Source organism: Elgaria multicarinata, chromosome 6 (genome assembly GCF_023053635.1).
Source record: "Elgaria multicarinata webbii isolate HBS135686 ecotype San Diego chromosome 6, rElgMul1.1.pri, whole genome shotgun sequence".
NCBI classification, from domain to species: Eukaryota; Metazoa; Chordata; class Lepidosauria; order Squamata; family Anguidae; genus Elgaria; species Elgaria multicarinata.
The window spans coordinates 13,302,759-13,320,041 of NC_086176.1; the positions used below are offsets into that span (position 1 = coordinate 13,302,759).

The 17,283-nt window shown below is 45.9% G+C and overlaps 1 protein-coding gene across 1 annotated transcript; it reads right to left on the reverse strand.

Moving 5' to 3' along the window:
• Positions 1-915: 915 nt before the first annotated feature.
• On the reverse strand, positions 916-15,229 carry LOC134400158 (perilipin-3-like). Its single transcript, XM_063128448.1, has 7 exons — positions 15,116-15,229; positions 14,266-14,461; positions 11,833-11,882; positions 10,582-10,855; positions 7,060-7,265; positions 2,621-2,749; positions 916-1,281 (listed from the first exon to the last, which is right to left on the reverse strand). The coding sequence occupies exons 1-7, from the start codon at positions 15,227-15,229 to the stop codon at positions 916-918; spliced, it is 1,335 nt and encodes a 444-aa protein (XP_062984518.1).
• Positions 15,230-17,283: the final 2,054 nt, after the last annotated feature.

Sequence of the window (17,283 nt, forward strand, 5' to 3'; positions counted from 1 at the left end):
GGACATCAGGAAAAACTTCCTGACTGTTAGAGCAGTACAATGGAATCAGTTACCTAGGGAGGTTGTCGGCTGTCCCAGACTAGAGGCATTCAAGAGGCAGCTGGACAACCACCTGTCAGGGATGCTTTAGGGTGGATTCCTGCATTGAGCATGGGGATGGACTTGATGGCCTTGTAGGCCCCTTTCAACTCTGCTATTTTATGATTCTATGAGACCAAACTACTGCTCTTTGAGTGAAGCAGTAGCATTACTTCCACAGAAAGGCATACCTCGTGGTAAGGTTTTCTGCCTATGCTATAGGTAGTGTACTGGGCATGGAGCCCATTCTCCTACTCTCAAGGGACTGACCCATATCAGCAGGTATTAGTTAAACCCTAGGACTACTTCAAAATGGTAGCTCAAGTTTCAAAGACCATTTGTGTAGGACTTACGAGGACTACAACACAGCTTTTTCACTGCGGTTAATGTTTTATTTGCATACACTCAACATACAAAAGCCTCAGATACAACTGAAGTATTCCATCTGTACTTGCCTCCCATAAACAAGGCCCTTCAATTTCTGTAGGTGACAACTTGGGCCAGACAAGGCCAACTGAGCCTTTGACTAGCTGATACATGGTTCTGCCTTGTATAATGATAAAATACTGAAGAAACCTCTTATGTGGGTTTTAGAAGAGATCGGTCCATTTGGAAGCTTTTCTAGAAAGACTATGTCACTGAGTTTGTTCAAGGAAGGTGCACCACCGATCTCTAATAAGTGTTGCTGTGTCTACTTTACCATTACCAATGGATATTTAATTATTACACCTTTTATACAGTAGAATTGCTACAAGCTACAGATCTGGCTCCATGAGAGGTAGATAGGTATTACCTAGAGCTCGAAATAGAACCCTACTTTTTGGAGGTTGCATTCCTTTAGGTGTCCACCTTGGCCTCCTCTTCGGATTCTGGTAACTCCACTGGAAGGGTTCCGGCAGGAGCGAACGGTCCAACTACCCAGTTGAGGGGAGTGTTCTTCGTCACATACTCCATGACCTCATGCACAGCCTCCTGGGCCTTGTCGATCTTCTCCGGGCTCTGCTTCAGGACATCACTAGGAAGATCCTGAACGGATCTGACACCGGAGAGAGCAGTCTGCAGCTCCTTCATGTCACTATGGGCTGTCTGGACCTTTTCTTTGAGAGCATCAGGGAGGCCCTGCATGTTAGACAGGAGATTCTTGCAGACAGCCTGCATCTGCTGGGCAACGTTTTGGGACATGTTGAGAGCCTGGGATTCCATCTGTTATGGAGATAAGACTTCGTTAGCATTACATTTCTCTCCCACTCTCAAAATACTAGAACCTGGGGACATCCCATGAAACTGATGGATGGGAGATCCAGGACAAATAAAAGGAAGTACTTCTTCACACAGTGCATAGTTAAATTATGAAACTCACTACCAGGAGATGCAGTGATGGCCGCCAATCTGTATGGCTTCAAAAGGGGGTTGGATAAATTCCTGGAGGCAAAGGCTATCAATGGCTACTAGCCCTGATGGTTTTGTGCAATCTCCAGTATTCGAGGCAATAAGCCTGTGTGCACCAGTTGCTGGGGAACATGGGTAGGAGGGTGCTGTTGCACCATGTCCTGCTTTGTTGGTCCCTGGTCAACAGCTGGTTGGCCACTGTGTGAACAGAGTGCTGGACTAGATGGAGCCTTGGTCTGATCCAGCATCAGGGCACTTATGTTTATTGTACAACATCCTGAGAGATTAACTAGAGGGAAGCACAGACCTTTTCAAAAGATGTGCAATGCATGGCTTAATTCAGAGATGTGCAGTACAAGCTTTATCTGCTCATGCATCAGGGGAGCCCTGCCCATTTCTCTTCTCCCTCTCTACCCCCAACTCAAGTTTCTCTTTTCCACGCTACATGGCAAGCCACTCCAACTCCCTGGAGCTGCCATGGGAGGCTGCAACCTGGTGGAACCCAAGCACACTCCACCACACCACCCATGTGAGTCAAAATGCTTTTTGCTCGTGTCAAGGAACTTTGAACCAGCCCTTGGTGTTGGCTTGTCTTTATTCATCTTTATTGAGAAGCACCCCAAATCTCTTCTTTTAAAAGCTTATTTCACTATTTAGGAACCCTCTAGAGCAGCCTTTCTCAACCTGGGGCGCTCCAGATGTGTTGGACTGCATCTCCCAGAATGCCCCAGCCAGCTGGCTGGGGCATTCTGGGAGTTGTAGTCCAACACATCTGGAGCGCCTCAGGTTGAGAAAGGCTGCTCTAGAGGGTTCCCATCCAGATACTGATCAGGTCAAGAGCTGCTGAGTTTCAGCGATGCAATCTAGGAACCTGCTTTGTACAGAGTCCATCTAAATCAGTATTGCCTACAGTGGAGAGCCACTGCCAGTCTGGATCTGAACAGACAGTGTACTCTGCCACTGGACGATGTCCCTCTCCATTCTCTAGGCCAGGGGTGAGCAGAAGGGAGTTCTCCAGATGCTTTGGACCAACTCCCAGAAGACCCTGCTGGGATGGCCAATGGTCAGGCATGAAGTCCAAAAGATCTGGAAGTCTATTTTCTGCCCATCCTTGCTCTAGGTGACACTCTGTGTCTTTGTAATGCCAACATACCTCCTGTTGATTTGGTGCACTGGTCTCGTTCTCCTCTGATTCACTGTTGTTCCACTGTTGCCACATCTGCCACAACACCTCCTGGCCATGAAGAACTTTCCATTCAAGTCTTCCCTTGAGAAACTTAATCTGGAAGGGCATTTTGAAAACAGTGGTGTTTAATACAAGGAGAAGAGCCCTACAGGCCCTGTCACTCTTGGCTCTGAAACTGCATCCTCAGTCTCGTTTGGCCACGCCCATTCCATCCTTGACCACAGCCCCCTTTTAAGCTGTTTCCTGTAAAAGCCCCTTCCCAACATTCCACCACACACTTTACCACAGCAAGAGAACAGAATGCAGGCCAATTCTTAATTACTGTGATGAAATTGTCAACCCAGTGTGCGGCCATTGTAAAGAAGGCAAACTCCATGTTAGGCATTGTAAGAAAAGGAATTGAGAATAAAACTGCTAATAATAATAACAACAACAACAACAACAACAACTTCTTGGCCCTGTGGGGAAGAAGAAAGACCGAGGGGACAGGAGCAGGCCGAGGAAACATCGGGGCCTGCTCCTGTTGGTCTCTTCCCCCACCCCCACAGGGCAAACTGCCATCTTGGCCCTGTGGGGAAGAAGAAGGACCGAGGGGACAGGAGCAGGCAGAAGTAACATCGGGGCCTGCTCCTGCTGGACTCTCCCCCCCCCCCACAGGGCAAACTGCCATCTTGGCCCTGTGGGGAAGAAGAAGGACCGAGGGGACAGGAGCAGGCAGAAGTAACATCGGGGCCTGCTCCTGCTGGACTCTCCCCCCCCCCCACAGGGCAAACTGCCATCTTGGCCCTGTGGGGAAGAAGAAGGACCGAGGGGACAGGAGCAGGCAGAAGTAACATCGGGGCCTGCTCCTGCTGGACTCTCCCCCCCCCCCCCACAGGGCAAACTGCCATCTTGGCCCTGTGGGGAAGAAGAAGGACCGAGGGGACAGGAGCAGGCAGAAGTAACATCGAACATCGGGGCCTGCTCCTGCTGGACTCTCTCTCTCTCTCTCTTTCTTTCTCTCTCCTCCCTCCCTCCCTCCTTGACTCCTTTTCCTTGTGTGTCATGTCTTTATTAGATTGTAAGCCTGAGGGCAGGGACTGTCTTTTTTGCTAAGTGTAAGCCGCTCTGAGAGCCTTTTTTGGCTGAGGAGCGGGGTATAAGTATGATAAATAAATAAATAAATAAATAATTTTATTTATTTATTACCCGCCTCTCCCTTTGGATCGAGGCGGGAAACAACATTAAAACAGGAATCAATACATCTTAAAAATTCACGATTTTACATTGATCTGGATAGGCCTGCTGGAAAAGGCTAGTCTTTAAAGCTGCCTTAAAATCACACAGTTAATTTTACGAATCTCCTCCGGCAGGCCATTCCACAATCTGGGGGCGACAGAAGAAAAGGTCCTCTGGGAAACTGATGTCAGCCTAGTACCATACTGCCCTTATACAAATCTATGGTGCAACCACACTTAGAATACTGTGTACAGTTCTGGTCACCACACCTAAAAAAGAATATTATGGAGCTGGAAAAAGTGCAGAAAAGGGCAACTAAAATGATTAAGGGGCTGGAGCATCTCCCCTATGAGGGAAGGTTACACCAACTGGGATTGTTTAGCTTGGAAAAAAGGAGGCTAAGGGGAGACATGATAGAGGTGTACAAAAATCATGCATGGTGGGAGAACGTGGATAGGGAGACAATTCACTCTCTCTCTCAAAATACTAGAATCCGGGGTCATCCCATGATGCTGATTGGTGGGAGATCCAGGACAAATAAAAGGAAGTACTTCTTCACACTGTACATGGTTAAATTATGGAACTCACTAACACAAGATGTAGTGATGGCCACCAATTTGGATGGCTTTAAAAGGGGGGTTGGATAAATTCCTGGAGTAGAAGGCTATCCATGGCTACTAGCCCTGATGGTTGTGTGCTACCTCCAGTATTCGAGGCAATAAGTCTGTGTTCACCTGTTGCTGGGGAACATGGGTGGGAGGGTGCTGTTGCACCATGTCCTGCCTTGTTGGTCCCTGGCCAATGGCTGGTTGGCCACTGTGTGAACAGAGTGCTGGACTAGATGGACTCTTGGTCTGATCCAGCATCAGGGCACTTCTTTTTACTTTCATAAAGTTCTAGGGGACCAGTTCTACTCTGCCTTTGTCTCAGTGAACAGGACTGAGTTTGCCATCCTCCCTCTACACTCTTGGTAGACAGCAAGACAGTCTGAGAGACTTAGAATTAAGAGGCTGGACACCCACATGGGCCACACCGTTGATTAATGCCAACACTTCTTGAATGTTGAACTCAAGTTCCTTTGGAGCAAGCTTTTATTTATTTTATTTTAATTATTGCATTTATATCCTGCCTTTTTTCCTCCGAGGAACCCAAGGCGGCCTACATAATCCTCTTCCTCCTCTCCATTTCTATCCTCACAACAACAAGTAGGTTGGCCTGAGAGTCTGTGACTGGCCCAAAGTCACCCAGTGGGTTTCCATGGCCGAGTGGGGACTAGAACCCAGACCTCCTAACTCCCAGTCCAGCACTCTAGCCACTACACCACACTGGCTCCCTTTTGAGAGTTTCTACTAGTCCTCCCATATTACTGCTAGAGGCCAAACGCAACTCAATGAAGACGGTGGATCAGGAACTTCCAGGATTACATTTAGAAGTTCAAAACACTGTGTGTTGGGGCCATAGTGACACAGGAGGGAACTGAACTCCATCCCGGTGCTATTTTCCTGTTCAAAAGAGTCACCTGCCAGAAGCCCCCCTCCTTTCTCCTGCTTGGGGAAACAAACAGGTACTCTTCAAGTTCAGCTTTAAGCAGGGGTCATAACTTCTGCCAGCTGCACTGACTTTTCAGGTCTTATCTTCTTGTTCAGAACAATGAGGATCTCTACACTATCAAAATGTTGTGATGACCCTTTACACTATCAACATTCTCCCACACTAGAGGCCTTCAAGAGGCACCTGGACAACCATCTGTCAGGGATGCTTTAGGGTGGATTCCTGCATTGAGCAGGGGGTTGGACTCGATGGCCTTGTAGGCCCCTTCCAACTCTGCTATTCTATGATTCTAAAAGTCATTCTCTAAGCGTGGCTACTTACATAGCCCAAAAAGGCACCATCCATGTAGAGGAGGGAAGTGTCAGCAGGCTTGGGAAAACCCAAAGATTTGCTGCAATACAATGTAATATGCAGTTCCCCCATCTACCCAAGGAGAAAACCCCAAACACAGCTCTATGGGTTCTGAGTATGATCGGTGGACAAAGAATGCGGACTTTGTTGTGGTGGGGAGAAATGCAAAATTGGAGGGGGAGGGCCAATAGAGTATCCTGAAAAGGGGCATGGCTGGCAGGCACCCTGAAGAGCATACCATTGTTGGTCCCAACACACATATCATGGACCCTGTATTTTAATAGCGCAAATTTCCCCTTCCCTTTAAATCAGGGCCAAAGCCACAGTGGTGGAGAGTTCGAGGAACACAGATATTCCTAGATTAAGTATCTCCTTTTTTAAAACAATGTAATGAAAAGTAGAGCCGTTCTTGAACAGTTTGAGCCAGATGCTCAATAAGACACAGATCTGCTGCGGCCTTCTAGCATTTTCACCAATGAACTTACAGAGGCACTGGGGTATCAACAAGCACTAGAGCATGCGCTAAAAGGCTTTAAGCAACTGTAACAACGTTTATCCATCGATTGAAATAGCCCAGTATGCTTAAAAGGTTTCTGCGATTGTGTCAATCCCACCACCACACCACCTAGTCAATCCCCCACCTTAAAGTCATGCCATGAGAAGCTTTATGGCTTTGGACCTGCTTTAAATATGGATCTGAAACCTATAGACCTAGGTGAAGTATAAAGTGTTGGTTATCACCTTTAAAGCCCTACATGGTTTAGGTCCAGGCTACCTGCGGGATTTTCCTGTACAATCCGCCCTGCGCACTCAGGTCCTCCGGGAAGAATTTACTCCAGCCAACAAAAACAAGGCTGACAACTATTACTCAGAGGACCTTTTCTTCTGCCGCTCCCAGTTTGTGGAATGGCTTGCCGGAAGAGATTCGTCAACTTAACAGTCTTCCGGAATTTAAGAAAGCCATAAAGACCGATCTCTTCCGGCAGGCCTACCCAGCTGAATTTTAAGATGCCTTTTTTAATGGTATGCTGCTTTTAATGATGCACTGGTTTTAAACGTTTGAATTAGTGTTGTACCCTGCCTCGATCCAGAGGGAGAGGCGGGTAACAAATAAATATATTATTATTATCTGAAAAATATATGCTATTGTGTCCATTTGCATCTTATCCCACCCCAAGGTGTCGGGCACTGGTTCCTTCCCGACAGCTCATCTGTCCAGCCACTCAGTCCTTGGACCAGATCTACACAGACCGTGGAAGAGTCCAAAGAGGCCTTTTGGTCCTTACCATAAACATCGTTTGTTCAAGGTGGAAGAGTATGTCCTGCGCAGTTCGCTTGACTTTCTGCAGCTTTTCCAGGGAGTGCTGGTAGGCTCGGGTTCGGAGCTTGGCTGTGAGGGAGCCCAGCCGCACGTAGTAGCTCTGCTGCACTTTCTGCACTTCGAGGGGAGCGACATCAGATTCATCGAACGTCACAGAGGCTGCCAGGGCAGCTAGAGAAGAGAATGCGGTCAGAAAGCCCTCCCCCTTTGCATTTCAGCTGGGGCCAGCGGGTCACCGCTGCGGCCACCCGACACCTCCCTTTACTCAACGCCCAGGAAACCTCAATGACAATTACGATAGAATAATTGTGGACTAGGCTGGGCTTTGCAGCTCAGAGGGCATCAAATAGGTGCTATGGCTTTAACCAGCCCAGCCGCCCTTCTCCAGAAACTGCATAACCATGATTTATGCCATTAACTGCATTGATTGAGCCCAGAGTAGTTGTTTTAAATCAATATTGTTTTTATGCTTTTGATGGTTTCAAATTTTTGTAGATCTGTTTTTAAGGTTCATTGTTTTTAACTTTTGTAAACCGCCCAGAGAGCTTCGACTATGGGGCGGTATACCAATGTAATGAAATAAATAAATAATAACCAATTCCGAACCTTAAGTCAAAAGAACATGCGAACTACAAGTTCAACCACAGTTTTTAAAGCTCAGCTAAAAACTTTTCTTTTTTCTAAAGCTTTTAGAACTTGATTTTGATCTTACTTTTATACTGTTAGTTTTACTCTCCCCTGTGCCTGTTTGGGGCATTTTCTTCCCCTTCTTATTGTTTTATTATGATTCTATTAGAATGTAAGCCTATGCGGCAGGGTTTTGCTATTTTATTGTTTTAGTCTGTACAGCACCATGTACACTGATGGTGCTATATAAATCAATAATAAAAGGTCAGCTATGAAGAGGCCAGCATGACAGCATATTGGCCATACACCAAACTTCCCGAACCTGGTGCCCTCTACAACTCCCACAATCCTCAACCAGCAAGGCTACGTCTTGGGAATTGTATTCCCAACACATAAGGAGGGCACCAGGTTGCCATAGACAGTCCAGACTAGATTCCATGTCGGTCATTTGCAGCTTTGGATCTGTTCGGCCAACACACTAAGCCCTGGTTAGGCCACAAACCCTTTTGCAGCAAATGGTTAGTGAGCGTTTTTATAGCCACCAGGGTTAGGAATGGTGCACATGGCACATTAATTCCTGATTCATATGACATGGTAAGCCACGTTTAGCTCAAAATGCTTAACCATTGTGGCTTAGCGTGTCGTCTGAACAGGCCTTTATGGAACTGCTGCAGCTAGGCATATCATGTGAACCTAACCCTAACCATGGTGGCAACATAACCACAGTTTAAATTTATTTATTTATTTATTTATTTATTACATTTTTATACCGCCCAATAGCCGAAGCTCTCTGGGCGGTTCACAAAAATTAAAACCACAGTAAAACACCCAACAGGTTAAAACACAATTACGAAATACAGTATAAAAAGTGCAACCAGGATAAAACCACACAGCAAAGTTGATATAAGATTAAAATACAGAGTTAAAACAGTAAAATTTAAATTTAAGTTAAAATTAAGTGTTAAAATACTGAGTGAATAAAAAGGTCTTCAGCTGGCGACGAAAGCAGTACAGTGTAGGCGCCAGGCGGACCTCTCTGGGGAGCTCGTTCCACAACCGGGGTGCCACAGCGGAGAAAGCCCTCCCCCTAGGGCTTTCACTAACCCATTCACTAACCATTTGCTGCTAAAGGGTGAGCGGCCGAATCATGTTTTAGCATGTTATCTGAACAGGCCCAGTGGATATCACACAAGTACACTCTGGTGACTTTACACCAACTTCAACTGGCTTGTGTTGGCTGGAACAACTCTATTATTCTCCTAGTTGCTCAGTTCTCCTGCCTGTTACGCTGTCTTCGTTGTGTCACATTTTAAGAACACCTCTTGGTTATCCAACTCCATTACATGGGTTGGGGGGTGGGAACATTCTTACAGCAATTTCAAATTGTATCCATCACTGCAAAGGGATGAAACTCTTCTTACTGCCAGAAAGATAAACCGCCCAGAGAGCTTCAGTGATGGGGCAGTATATAAATGAAATAAATAAATAAATAAATAAAGAAAGAAAGAAAGAAAGAAAGAAAGAAAGATAGGCTCATTGAGCAGCATTAATTGTAAGGTGCTACGTTTACACTGCACATCCTGGAGATCTGTTTGGATCATGGTCGTTTCTATACCTGATCATTAACCGAAACACATCCTGGATCCCCTCAAATCATGTAAAAAGAAGTTTGGGTTGATGATCAGATTTTAGCCCCACTGTATGTAGGGAAAGATGCACTGTGGTCTTTCCCTGCATACTTTCCCTTCTGCTGGATTCCAATAAAACAGATGTGGCTGGCTAATGAAAAGAACACTTTGAGAGCACAAGCAGCAGACGGGTCCCTTTTGCCTCTCACTTGGGATACCGCCACAAACTTCCTATACATGTGAAACAAATTCAGGTTTAAGCACGCAGACCAGCTGCCAATACATACGCAGCCAAGAGGATGGATTTGGCAGCTGAGAGATCTTTTATCCAGATGAATCAGGAAATGGGCATTGGGCTCAATCTTGGGGGGGGGGGAATCTATTCTCTTATTTAACTTGGTCTTCTCAGAAAGTGTTTAGCCACAGTCTTCCGGCTGATCTATTTATGCAGTTAACAGAACAGGCTGTGTACTCTCCCTTGCACTCACCAGCCTAAAACGCAGGCAAGTGAGAAGGGCCTCTGTTGATGCAGGCTGGTGCGGGAGAAGATGGTCCTTCAAATAACTTGGGTCCCAAAATCATTTAAAGCTTACGTTGAAAAGCATCATGAACACTGACAGTATCATATAGAGATGCAGTAGCAAGTTTTTAAAATGTGAAGCAGCTTTATACCAAGTGAGGTCCTTGATCCATCTAGCCCAGCAATCAGGTGACCCCCTAGATGTTTTCCACTACATCTCACATAATCCCCATCATTGGCCATGCTGGCAGAGACTTATGGGAGTTGTAGTCCAACACACCAGGAGGGCACCAGGTTGCCTGCTCCTAGTTTACACTGGCTGGCAGCTGTTCTCCAGGTTTTCTGGCAGGAGATATTAGGGACTGAACCTGGGGCCTTCTCAAATAAAAATCGCAGATGGCGTTCTAGAAATTACAGCGTACTACTTAAGATTTGGACCAGCTTTCCTAAACCTGGTGCCCATGTTGGCTGGGGCAGCCCAACATCACTGGAGGGCATCAGGTTGGGGGAGGCCAATTTAGAGGTTCTGCCCAACTCACTTCACACTTCCCTTGAACTAATGCTATGCATGCAGATTGTTTCAAGATCATACTATTTACAGCTCCAGTAGACCAGATGCAGTCAGCCAGAGGGATAAATATTCTCAGTCTACACTTTTAGTGGACAAATAATTCCTCATCTGGAGAATCCCGGAAAACTGCAATATTCTTACCTAGCTCTGCATCGGTTATTGGGAGGTAGTTGTCTATGAGGTCATCTGATCTTTCTATCATGTTGTCAAAACCTTCAGCCACCATGAGCCCCAGTCTAGATTCCATCATGGTGTTCATTCTACTCATCACCACAGACCTAGCCATCTCCAAGCTCTCCTGGGCAGCCTCTTTGGCTACGTCCACCATATTTGACACAGCATCCTTTGCTACAGTGACTGTAGTGTAAACTGGTGACAAGGACTCTGAGACAAAGCCTTTTGCATCTGATACTACCTAGGAAGAAAAGTTCAAGAGAAACAAGATGAAGATACCACACTAAGAGCCATACTGTGAAAACTCATAAAACCAAGGTCCCGGGAACAGCCCCTCTCAAATCCCAAGTCAGTTTGGAAGTTCGTTACTTCCCCAGTGCTTATTTGGATTAGACCAGGCTTCCTCAACCTGGCACCCTCCAGATGTGTTGGACTACAACTCCCATCACCTCTCAGCCATCATGGCCAATGGCTGGATTAGAGTTCTCACTGCAGGAATGTTTACACCGGGGTGGGCAGAAGTAAGAACATCAGAAGTGCCCTGATGCTGGATCAGACCAAGGGTCCATCTAATCCAGCACTCTGTTCACACAGTAGCCAACCAGCCATTGGCCAGGGACCAACAAGGCAAGACATGGTGCAAGAGCACCCTCCCACCCATGTTCCCCAGCAACTGGTGCACACAGGCTTACTGCCTTGAAAACTGGAGATAGCACACAACCATCACGTCTAGTAGCCATTGATAGCCTTTGCCCCCAGGAATTTATCCAGCCCCCTTTTAAAGCCATCCAAATTGGTAGATCTCCAGATGTTTGGAACTTCAACTCCCAGAAGTCCCGGCCAGTATGGTCAATAGTCAGGAATGCTGGAAGTTGGAGTCCAAATCAACTGGAGATGTACTTTTGACCCACCCAGGTTACACAAAGGGAAATGTTTACTTGAGTATCTTCAAGCATTCCAAATGTAGCACTGATAGGTGGTTAGGAAGAGCAAGGGAGAGAAATACCCAAGATGAAACAGGAATGCCATAGAATACACATAAAGATCCTCTTAAAGTATTACTGAAGTTCTTATCCAACTTCTACTACTAGCTTAGAAGTGTAACTGTATCAGAAAATAGCAACAGTCCAAACACAGGAAGCCTCCTTAGGCCTAGTCCATCCAACTTCTGTACAGATTGTCAGCACAAGGCCAGGGGAGTCAAGGCTGAGGCATTACCTCCTGTAGCTTGTCAAGACCCTTACAAGCAATGTTGTTGGCTGCAGCAACTGTAAAAGAAAAAGGAGAGCAATTTACTTCCTTGCTAGCCGTCTCACTGCAGTCAAGTTACTTGTTGAACGTTTGACAAAGAGGTGTGTCACATTACTATGACACAAAGGAGGAAGGTTAGCAATACAAATTCAGCCATGTGACTTACATAGGCATGTACATGACAGACAGGGATGGCATGTCACACGGGCAGAGAAAAACTCTGTACACTCAGTCCCCTCCACACATCCAGCTGTAACTATTGTCTTAACCAGCTTTCTCCAAGGTAGCCAGTCTTCAATCTAGTTTTAAACTAGCATGTACATAGGAAACTGTCTTATACGGAGTGAGAACTCTGGTCCATCTAGTTCAGGATTGGCTACACCGGGGCAGGCTGAAGCCAGATCTCTACATGATTTGGACCAACTCCCCAAAATTGGAGTTGAAGTCCAAGAACCTGGAGACCTACTTCCTGCTGTCCTCAAGCTCTCCACCAGCAGCTGTCCAGGGTTTCAGGCATGGGCCACTCCCAGCTCCACCTAGAGATGCCAGGGACAGAATGTGGGAACACCTGCATGTAAAGAATGCTCTACCCCTCTGCTACAGCCCTTTCGTACCATGGCAGTTCTGTTGCTCATGGTGTGTGCATGCTCGTCCTTTTTGCTGCACTTTGCAGGCTTCCAAAAAAGAAGAAGAAAAAGATGAAGAAAAAAAGAAGCGGAAGCACTGGCAGAGAGAATCTGAAGAAGAGAGCAGCCATCATCATAAGAAGAGCCCTGATGCTGGATCAGACCAAGGGTCCATCTAGTCCAGCACTCTGCTCACACTGCGGCCAACCAGCCATCGGCCAGGGATGAACAAGCAGGACATGGTGCAACAGCACCCTCCCGCCCATGTTCCCCAGCAACTGGGGCACACAGGCTTACTGCCTCTGATACTGGAGGTAGCACATAACCATCAGGACTAGTAGCCATTGATAGTCTTTGCCTCCAGGAATTTATCCAACCCCCTTTTAAAGCCATCCAAATGGGTGGCCATCACTACATCTTGTGGCAGTGAGTTCCATAATTTAACTATGCGTTGTGTGAAGAAGTCCTTCCTTTTATTTGTCCTGGATCTCCCACCAATCAGCTTCGTGGGATGACCCCGGGTTCTAGTGTTGGGAAAAAAATGTCTCCCTACCCACATTCTCCACACCATGCATGAATTTTGTACACCTCCCTCATGTTTCCCTTTAGCCTCCATTTTCCCCCAAGCTAAACAATCCCAGTTGATGTAACCTTCCCTCACAGGGGAGATGCTCCAGCCCACCAGATTTAAAAACTCATGTTTCCTTCTCTAAAGGGGTAGAGAAACGGAGTACGAGCAAGACTACAATGCACATTCCAGCACCATTAGTAGGTTAGACCATCTTTCCCCAGCCTGGCGCTCCCCAGATGTGTTGCACTACCATAATCTCCTAGCTGGAGGGCACCAGGTTGGTGAAGGCTGGTCTACCCACTGGTATGTAGGCTCAAACACTACAAATCAATTCCAAAAATGGTGTTTATGCACCAGCTCCAGAACCTCAGTAAGAGGCCTCAACGTAGGCCCCTGAGTTGTAAGTAGAACTTTGCTTGCTCTTGGCTTTGCTGCCAAGGTGCAAGAAACTCGGAATGAATTCTGCCTTGGCTGAACCTGGCTCTCATGTTTCAGGTGGGCTAGCTACCTTTAGTTTTAAGCACAACACTGCCCTAGGGTTTTGGTTGGGAAGGAAGGGAAGATGTCTTGGCAATGCCATTTGGAGGGGACACCATTCAGTCCCATGCACAGCTGGCTCTTGCTGCATTGCAACCCTACAGAACAATGCCTCTTTCAGCCTCTGCTGAGAACTCAGCCCTGAAAAGAAAGGGCTGCATCCCATGTTGGTCTAAGTTATGTCTCACTCATTTCAATGGGTTACTCTAAGTAGGACTAATATTGGATACCACCAAATATGGTTGGATGTAATGAAGATTTAAGACCTATGAACAATCCAAGTAAGCCCCATAGGACTGACACAGGCAGAAACTGCCAAGGCACTTCCAGAGTAGTTCCACCACCCTAGAAGGGAAGCATCTACTTCCACCCTAGCATCAGTTTGGGGTGAAATAACACAACCCTGAATTCCTAGGCTTGAATTGCTGGAGTTAAGGCACATTCAATATTGAAGCCATTTGTTCCCTGGATGTTGCTGGACTACCATAATTGCCAATCATTTGCCATGCTAGCTGGGGATGGTGGGAGTTGTAGTCCAACATCAGTTGGAGAGTGACAGGTTGAGAAAACACAATCTAACCCAGAAGAATGAGCCTTGGAGGGAGAAAGAGCTTAGACCCACACCTAGCAATGTGGTTATGTATTTAATTTGTCAGATTTACTTACTCTGTGGTTCAAATTTATCCAGAAGAGGCTGTGCACCATTTGCAGCTGAAGCAGCAATAATCTTCACTTTCACCTCTGCCATATCACAGACTGCTTGGATAGCTGGATGGGATTCCTTGGCAGATGCGTAAGTAGCGGAAACCATCTCATAAGTAGAGCTGACCAAGGGCAGCTCAGCTACCCTTTTCATGACACACTAGGAAAAGACACCATATTGAATCACTAACTCGTTGAATCCTATAGGAGGTCATAGTCTCGTACCTTCCTAGGTTTTAATCACGTAACATCATCAGTAAAGCTAGAATTCATAAGTGAAGGTGTATTTCACACCTGTACTTAGAGCTACATCTAGCTTAGTGGGGGTGGGCCAAATTCCAGTTTGGTACTGTAATTTCCTTCAATCAGCAATGTTTGGATTAAAAGCATAATTATCTATCATCAACTGCCCTGTAGGAAAAGTCCAGGTGCAGGCAAAGACGAACTAAGAGCCTGGTGAAATTCGCTCTTCATCACAACAGTTAAAGCTGCAGGTGCCCTGCCCTCTTTTAAATCTGGTCACTCTAGTATAGCTCCTGCAGCTTTAACTGTGGTGATGAAGAAGGAATTTCACCAGGTTCTCCATATATACCAATGACACCTGCTGAAACTCCCTTTTCTATGCAACTGTTAAAGATACAGGAGCCCTGTCCTCCTTTTCATAGGGTCACCCTAGCTAAGTAGGAACAGGAAAGTCAGGTGATTCATGATTGCATCTTTCACCTTTTGCATGTAGTTTGGCCTAGAGATGCTGCCTCAGTATTCAATTGGTTCTTCCAGTCTCAAGTTAAGCTGTGTAACAATGACCACCTACCCAATTCTCCTGTTCTGTTCTTTCAGGGCTTGTAGCCTTGGTCTCCTCTTCAAAAGAAGACATCATGATGATGAGGTGCCACCACTGGAGGAAGTAAAGAGCACTTTCATACATCAGCAACACATCCAGTTAGGTTACACTTACTTTTTTACACACACACAGAGAGAGAGAGAGAGATCTAAGCTGCTACAGTAAAATGGAAAAGGCACTTGGAACCCTACTCAAAACCTTTAATAAAAAGATTGTAAGTAGTGTTATGGCACCTTAGAGACTAACAAGTATCTGAAGAATCGTTTCCTACCATATGTATCTGCCTAGACCCTAAGAGATCTTCAGCTGTTTTTCCCCCAGAAATGATGCGGGTAGTTACCAAGAAGAGAACCTTTTCTGCTGTGGCACCCCAGTTCTTTCTGACACCATTTTCCCAAGCATTTTAGTCTTTTAATTTTGTAATTTTAAACCTGTTGCTGTATTTTAATTCTCTGTATTGCTGCTAGAAGTTATAGCAGTTTTATATTGTAATTTTAAGCTTTTACATTTTTATTGTATTTTTATGGTGTATTTTGTGGTTTTAGATGTTGGGAGAGGTTCAGCTATTGGGCAGGATACAAACGTAATAAACAAATTTATTCTAGCATGATCTTTTGTGGACTGGGCATAGTCCACAAAAGATTGAGAGAATAGATTTGCTAGTCTTTGAAGTACCACAAGAATTGGTTGTTTTTGCTACTACAGTCTTTGCTACCCCTCTGGAAATAATTTTAAAAAGTGATTCTTATGGCGATCTGTTAATTAGTAGTCCAAGCAATTCTCTCTACAAGAATGCAGCCTGAATAGTTAAGAGGTGTCTTCTATCACTATGTTTCTTCCTCAAAAGCCCTCTTAAGCCTTCCCATATGACCCTGAACCAACACCAGATTGTACTTGGTTCTTATGTGGAAGTATGCAGGGTTGCAACTGGAATGGCAAGAAACCATTTTAAAAACAACAACACCTCATTACTTTAACAGAGAGATGGTCTGCAAGGGATCCGTTGAGGCCTCTGGCAAGGGGGGAGCCTGCTGCCCCTCCCCCAGAAACCTCAGGCTAGGTGGGGTCTGGCTTCACCCACCTTAGGCTCTTGGGGGGGGGAGGCCATTCCTGATAAATCACCCATCCCCCCAAGCCTCCAGGGAATGCAGCCCTCAAGAGAAAACACCGGCTTAAAGCAGAATGACTCATTTCCCCACCCCCACTATACTCAAAGGGGATCTGGTGCAATCCCAGGAGCCAGTAAGACTGGACTTCCCTATAGAGGATTTTCATGGCGTTGTAAGTTTAACAGCCCCCACACCCCAATGTAAAGCAGGCCAATATTAGCTCCTGGTTACAGATAGGAGCCAAGTCAGAGAGAGAGGTTTACTCAAGATTACCTAGCGAGTTCAAGGCACAGAAGAAGCATTGTTGGATCAAAAGTTCCTAGCTTACTCACAGCTGGTTTTTAGTAGTAACATTTCTGTAGACCACAGTATTCAAAACTAGCCAAAAGCGCATCCATTTAACATGAAATCTCTTCAAGCCCTTAGGAAAAAAGTTCAGCTCTATAAGGAAGGTCCTATTGAAAGTACTCAGAAGACCACGTTTTGCATGGTATTTTTTTAGCTGCACCTTACTAGAGTTGAGATCTGCGGGACAAAAAGATCTGGGTCCACTTCATTCAGGCGTCTACCTCCAGCAATACCCACCCAACTGCCTTCTGCAAGCCCACAGGAACTGTTTGTCCCCAGCGTCAAGTACTCAAGAGGTATCCTGTGTCTGAACAGAATGGTTCTGTTGCAGTTTGCATAGGACCGACCCTCCACAAAAGCATTGTATTTTTGGACACTAACTCTCACAGCCTAACATGAAGTTAATTTAAAAGGATACTAAACAGAGCCATGCACAACAATGCAGCACATTCCAGACAAAACAAAGTAGCAACACGTAGGAGTTAGTTAAAGCTGAGCGCGAACTTACCACGACTTTACCCCTACCGCCCAAGGACTCGTGCCTTACAAAAGCCCACCTCGCTCAACGTGGCCTTATATATCAGTGACGATGTCATGAAGAGGCCGGCCAGCCTTGATGGACTGTTGAGAAGAGCAATCAGAAACATCCTACAGAGGAGTAGGTGGGTCGCTCTGGGAAAA